The sequence below is a fragment of the Watersipora subatra genome, chromosome 5 (assembly GCF_963576615.1).
Source record: "Watersipora subatra chromosome 5, tzWatSuba1.1, whole genome shotgun sequence".
Classification (NCBI taxonomy): domain Eukaryota; kingdom Metazoa; phylum Bryozoa; class Gymnolaemata; order Cheilostomatida; family Watersiporidae; genus Watersipora; species Watersipora subatra.
The window spans coordinates 45027004-45034241 of NC_088712.1; the positions used below are offsets into that span (position 1 = coordinate 45027004).

At 35.3% G+C, this 7238-nt stretch overlaps 1 protein-coding gene across 1 annotated transcript; it reads left to right on the forward strand.

Annotated features, from left to right (window-relative positions):
- The first annotated feature begins 5852 nt into the window (after nucleotides 1–5852).
- LOC137397398 (general transcription factor II-I repeat domain-containing protein 2A-like) lies at nucleotides 5853–6766 on the forward strand. Its single transcript, XM_068083688.1, has 2 exons — nucleotides 5853–6215; nucleotides 6323–6766. The coding sequence occupies exons 1-2, from the start codon at nucleotides 5853–5855 to the stop codon at nucleotides 6764–6766; spliced, it is 807 nt and encodes a 268-aa protein (XP_067939789.1).
- Nucleotides 6767–7238: the final 472 nt, after the last annotated feature.

The following is a 7238-nucleotide window of genomic DNA, read 5'->3' on the forward strand; positions in this document are numbered from 1 at the left end:
GTATGATAAAAGCATTCTGGGTGTGGCAAACTTTAGAATAAAATGCAATAAGCTCTACAAAATAAGAAAATATATGTTACGTTGCGAAAGTGCAATAAATTGCTGTTATTTTATATTTGGAAATGCACAATAAGCCTATGCATCTGATTTTACTACAAAAATTTATCCATCATAAAATTCCTATTAATAATCTTTTGTTCAGTAGGGCTTTCAATGTATTTTATTCATTTGACATCTAGCCATATATTTGGAGTGTTGAGTTAAAACCTTATGTTTAGACTAAATTTTTAAACTGCTCAACATAATAATTAATCAGCTAGACACTTGGTCTGCTCAAAAAGCCTAATAAGTAGATCTTTAGCATTTCGTGTTAATATTTAAAAACATTTTTTGCAAAAGAACTAAGATTATTACATACATCTAAGAAAAACTGATAAGATGCCTAAAGTTTCAAATGAAAATTTTAAATTTGTGCACCAGATTTGAAATTTAAAGTTAAATAAAAAAAATTATTTTACAACTCTGTCTTGCAACTTTCAATTTCAACTTTTGTTGGTTTGGGCAAAAGCACTCTAAGCCCAAAACACACCAAGGTGGTCGCTTGTAATGACGGGTCTCATAAGAAGAGAAAAACTTTAAAACAGATAACTGTATCTCTCTAACAAATTTGCACCATTTTGATAATCTGTTGTTTTAAATGAAAAATATATAGTTTTATGGGGTGAAAAAAACTGTGATAAAGAAAAAAATCTTTATCATGATAAGGGCTGTATCAGCAAGCTCGTCTGTCTCAAATTAGTCAAAGCCATGACTAGCTAAAGCCTAGTCATGGCTTTGACTAGGCTTTTACCTAGTCAAGTCTGCATTTTAGTTACTAAAATTGTTGCCTAATACAACCACTTATACAATATTTATTTTACAGTAAGTTTATTTTTGCTCACATTTTGCACACATCAATAAAGTTTCTACATGTTTTTTTTATAGATTCTTACCCACTTTGCCTCCTTTTGAAATGACATTTTTTAGAGATTGTAAGTTATGTACAGTTCCTTCAACTTCTATAACGGTGCCCTCAAATGACACGTCAACGTCTACACAAGACGCTCTTTCCTTCAATGCATCCACCTGTGTATACAAGCTATTGTTAAACACAAAAGTCAAATGATGAATGCAGTAAAAACTGTCATAAATGAAACCTATAGACCACAAATTTTAGAAGCTTTTGAGAAATAACTGGAAAACTAACCTCTTTGATACTTAGTGCGTCAAACCCTCGGTTGTGCACCCAGTATTCCTCTTTTACGACATTTCTGTTGAGGTATTCTTTAAGTTGACTGATGGACGTCGTAACAGACTCTTCACTAAGACCACTATACATCATTTTTACCCGAACTAGAGCTTGAACATGAAAGCTCTGTTTCAGCTTCTGCATAACAGAAAAACGCTGTTTGAATTTGTAGATGGATGTAAAACTAATTCAGCTTGATGATGAATGTGCTACTAATTCAGTTTGAGGGTGCGTCTCAGAGTGTGCGTGTGCGTGTGTGAGTCTATTTCAGTTTGATGTTGAAAATTGAAATTAGGATGGGAAACTAGTTAAATATGATTATGTGGGTATAATTAGCTTAGTTTGGTGATATGTACAAATTTATGTCAAATTGATAGTTTATTTCAACGCAATTCAACTTCGCAAGTTTGTTATCGATACAAGCCTACAGCACAGGGGGTCCTCCCATGTTTTGTGACGATTCTGAGGACCTGACGACAGGGATATTTAAAAAGTGACAGACGAGACGACCATTTATCAATGTAGGTGACGATTATCGTGTAAGTAGGATTGCTAAAGGTACGGCTACACGTAACGAATTGTTCGTTGGTTCGGAGGTCTGGCCGAAATCACGAAAAACGCAGAATTAATCGGTCGAAATTCACAGAATTATTTGAGCTGTGCATGTGTGGTGGAAAACGTAACTTCCACCACTCTTGAATAGTTATGATATTTTTCTAAAAGGGTTATGCTCTCTTTCTTTTATAATTGTTTAAGCCACGCCCTGAGGGAGGCCGGCTTATTATACCTAATTTACATAACTTCGTGTATATAAGATAGGGTCTCGGCCCTTTTTGTTCATTCAATACAGTCATTGCGATTGAATCACACTCCTTCTGCTATCTTAGTAACATAAGGATCACTACGGCATATAGCTATCTCCAAAGACTTGGTCTATGGACTGTGCTGTTGGAAAAGACTCTTAAAAACACGGTCGACCCCTGTCGACCCCTGTCGACCTAGTGCAAACCCCTTTTGTGCAATCTCCTGGGAAGTGGTTAATGCTTGATCGGTAGAGTAAGCCGACCTAGTCGCCTCTACGTGTTGGTCACCGGGAACTAACACACATGCCCACCGAGTTCGTTGACGAAACGCTTTTAACAGATTAAACAAATTATTAACGAGCACAATTCTAGCAGCTTTAGCAATTAGTATAATCCAAGAGGTGTATCGCGACACACAATAAAAGTACGAAAGCAATTCAACATAAAACACACGATGTAACTGTTTAAATTGCGCTATTATTGGTTAGCGAGCACGACTCTAGCGAATTTTAAGATATATGTAGTTCGAGAACATAACGCAACACGCAAGAAAAATATTAAGAAAATTTACCATAGTAAATACGATGCAACCGACTTGATTACGCTAAAGATGGAAACTAGAGATGCCCCGATTCTAAATTCACCAGCCGATTCAGATACCGATCCGATATACCGATCCTAATTGAAAAATAATCCGATTCAGATACCGATTCAGATCTTTTGTGTTGCATAGATAGTAGCTCATTTTATTATGCAAATACAAACATAATGCAAAGAAAACATGAATATTATTGTATTTATTTGTTTGCATTTATGGAAAAAATATATACATATTCACATACTGACATACCGTGCATGTAGTAACAAAACAGTCCATGTTTCTTGTAATTTGTAAATGAAGGTAATTACTGTTAGTGGTACAGTTCTATCTGTGATACCGAAGTCCCTCTTTTATTGTTGGATGAACTGCTGTGCCTGTACAAGTTTAGAGCAAATCAATGTTTCTTTTAAAAACCGTTAGTGATTCAATTATCTCAGTAAGACGTCTCTTTTCTTCCATCATTATCAATGTAGCCGAGCGTACAAAAGGGGGATTCCCTTGCAACAGATGTTGGAGGACCGGCTACATACCGATACGCCACTGGGGTTACCGTTTTTTGTATAATACAAACGATCCATTGTATCGTCAGGATCAAGAGAGTGATGGATAACTTTATGCGTCGACTGTTTAAATTACTTTCGTAATGCTCGTAAATAGAAATATTACACTGCGTTCTTGTTTCCCACTTTTGTTATCTTGTTCGTGATTGCTTGCAATAAAACCTATCGCTGTAATTGGGAAATACCACACTTTTTGTTTACGTTCTGGCTAAAAAGTTTCCTTCGCTGTGTTGATCAGGCTATAGACATGAAATAAATTGTGTGGCAGGCCTGAAATTCATTAAGTAAAATTAAAAAAGCTTACAGCTGATGATTTTTTATTAGTATAGCAAGCTAAAATACAGTTTTCTGCTAAATGGTTGATCTGTAAAAAGTATCGGAAGGTTCAGATTTTTTAAGAAAAGATCGGCCGATACCGATTCAGATACTTGACACTCATATCGGCACCGATACCGATTCCGATACCAAAATCGGGGCAACTCTAATGGAAACATTTTTTACCACAAAACTTGCTGCTAAAAGGAAATATAATTAAAAAATAAACAATTTGTAGCTATAGCGTCCAAACAATAAATACATACAATAACGCAATCTAAGCAGTTGCATCGTGTGTACTATGTTGAATTGCACTTATACTTTTATTGTGTGCAATTATACGTCTCTTGGACTATACTAATTGCAAAAGCTGCTGGAGTCGTGCTCGCTAGCACGATTCTAGCAGCGCAGAATAATTCTGTGTGTTTCAATCATTTCGCGATTTCGGTTAGAACCAACGAAAAATTTGTTACGTGTAGCTGTACCTTTACTAACTTATTATTTGTCCATAAATCAACACGTTCAACCAAAACTTCACTAGTTTTGGTTTGGAGCATCTGGCCTAGCATTTATAGACTGCCAAATAATTAAAGTAAACAGCAATGTAATGCCACGACATTGACAGCAAATCTGTTTCCAAGTCTGTGACTGACAGTGATTATTAAAGACAATCTCGGTCTATTTTCAGTTCAAGAAATGTAGCCCTCAAAACCTAAGACGGCTGTCTTTCTTTGCGGAGTAATCAGCAATGCCCCCAAACATCACTAATAAGTTTGTGAAGGTCGCTGGTTGAGCCATGCTTTTGGTTAGCAGAAGTTCAAACTGAGCAAGTTTCAGGTTTTTAATGCAACCCATTGCCACCAGAATAGATATTTGTATTAAAATAACGAATGTGAAGCAAGAGGTTGTTTTGGTTACCAACTTGAAAAAGGTGACAGTGATTTTAAAAGTGACGACAGTGATTTTAAAAGTGACGACAGTGATTTTAAAAGTGACTATTCTGACGACAACTTCGTGTGGTAGGACCCCCAGCACATGTAATAGTGATTGTAATAGAAATATAATATAATATTGTGTGTAACTGTAAATAGCTAAAATACTATTGCTATTTAGTTGCGTGTAATTACTGTCATGCTATTTTATATTTAAAATTTTCTGTTTATAATTTATCGTTATTACATTTGTGTTATTATTATCAAGTTAGGCTAGATCAGGGGTGTGCAACAGGCGGCCCGTGGGCCACAATCCGGCTCACAGGCTAAGATATTGTGGCTCTTGCATTGCGGTCTTGGTGCTTTAGAGTAGTAAACAAACTCTCATTCACCTAGCGCCTACGGAATAGCCATGAGATCATCATCGCATTAATGACAATATAATAGCTTATTTAGTGATGCTTGTTTATATAACCTATATAATTTATGCTTGTAGATTGCACTGATGCTGCCTATGAATCAAATTGACCATTTAAATCCTCTTTTGTGTATTTTTAGCTAAGCTAGAAAGATTCATAGCTCTTGTATTGCCATTTTGCAATAAATTGTATTTTTGTTTATGTTATAGCCAACAATATATAAACTGCTGATTTGTACTAAGCCATTTTATACCAAGCTACTCTGCTAGTTGGCAGCATGTAGTTTTTTAATATTTACACTTTATCAACAGTCATAGCTTGACATACATGTGATCAAGTCATTTTACTGCCTTACCTGGGTAGAAGGCCAAAGAAGTATGCGATTTATATTATTAGCAATCATCCATGTAATTGTTGTAGCATTTGCATATTATAGAATAATTATATATTTTATTGATTTTATATTGCTTAAAATTGTGCAAATTGCTTACTTATATAAGCTTATATAAACCCATGTCAAAATGTTTTATGTCATTATGTTATGCTTTTATTTTAGTTTTCATGGTTTGGGTTCCAAATAAACAATATAAACCTGACTCAGTTGGACTCAGTTCTTTAACCCCGTAAGGACAGTACACTCTTTATTGATAAAATAAGATTGGGAAAGATTATTACTGGTAAGTGCTAACTAAAATGAAGATAATTTTTTTGGGTAAGTTGAACATTCTGGGCTAGATTTTTCCTCCAATATATTTTTATTATGATATTTTAAAAATATTTTCTTCAACTTATATCCCAAATTTAAATGAAATTTATTGACTCTACCCAGTTCTGTGTCAGCTGATTGTACTCATTAAAGCTTTTTTTTGATGCATTAAAGCATTTTTGCGATGGTAATATAACAGTCAAGGAAATTTGTTTTTTGTAGCTAAACATGTCTGCTACTGAGAAAAGAAAAGTTGACGTTGAAGGAAAAGTTTTCAATAAAGATTGGAGTAGCAAGTATTTTGTTGTTGAGCCCAACAAAGGTGTTATATGTGTAATCTGCCAAGCTACAATTGCTGTCTTAAAGGAATACAACATCAAACGACATTACACATCAATACATTCAGCCTCGTACGATACCTTGTTAGCCCAATATAGATTAGACAAGCTGGAACAGATGACCGCGGCAATTAAGAAGCAACAAGGGATGTTTACTTCATATAAGAAAGAATCTGAGCTTGTAACCAAGCTTGGCTTCAAAGTCTGTGAGTTACTTGCAGAAAAAGAGAAGCCACTTAGTGATGGAGAATTCGTAAAAAGTTGCTTGGGTATATTCACTGATTTCACCTGTCCTGAAAAAAACAGTTATTGCAACAAACCAGTTTGTCTCGTTTTACTGTGGCACGCAGAATTAACCAGCTTTCGGATAACATTGATGAGACTTTGAAAGAACGAATACAGAGATGCACATCATATAGCTTGGCTATTGATAAAAGTACAGATGTTAATGACACTGCCAAATTGGTTGTTTTCATACGAGGCATCACAGATAATTTTGAAATAATTGAAGAATTTTTAGACATGGCCAGTATGTCTTCAAGAACCACTGGACAAGACATTTGCGACCAAGTAATGAAGCTGATGGATAAGTTTGAACTGGACCCTTCTAGGCTCGCTGGCCTAACAACTGATGGGGCGCCTTCAATGATAAAGAAAATTAATGGATTCACCAAGAAATTCTTAGATGCCATAGGTCCGCCAGAGCTTGTGGTGAATCACTGTATTATACATCAGGATAATTTATGCACAAAAATTCTTGGTTTTACTGATGTGATGAAAAGTGTGGTTAAATTTGTGAACTAAATTCGTGCTCAAGGACTCAATTATTGCCAATTCAAGGCATTTTTAGAAGAACTCGATTCAGATTACCCAGATGTTGTGTACTTCTCTGCAGTGCGTTGGTTGAGCCGAGCTAGTACGATAATAAGATTTTGGAATCTGAGAAAGGAGATTATGACTTTCATGGTTAATAAGCAGCAGGATGTTGCTTGTTTAACTGTTGACTCGTTAAATGACCTTGCCTTTCTAACTGACATCACACAACATCTTTCAGATTTAAATGTTAAACTACAAGGCAAATTTCAGTTGGTAAACAAGATGTTTGAACACATATGTTCCTTTGAAAAGAAGTTTCAACTGTTTCGGAATCAACTGAGTAAAACACAACTTACTCATTTTCCTTGTTTAGCAGTCAGAAAAGCAGAACTGCCAGGAGTAGATTGCTCCAAATATACTGAACAACTTGACAAGTTGCATTCCAAATTTTTCACAAGGT

Excerpts from the sequence above, each read along its gene's own strand:
- LOC137397398 (XM_068083688.1), top strand. The coding sequence starts at position 5,853 with ATGTCTGCTACTGAGAAAAGAAAAGTTGACGTTGAAGGAAAAGTTTTC. Across the intron at positions 6,216-6,322 it reads CACTTAGTGATGGAGAATTC|CTTTCGGATAACATTGATGA; the intron begins GTAAAAAGTTGC and ends AGAATTAACCAG.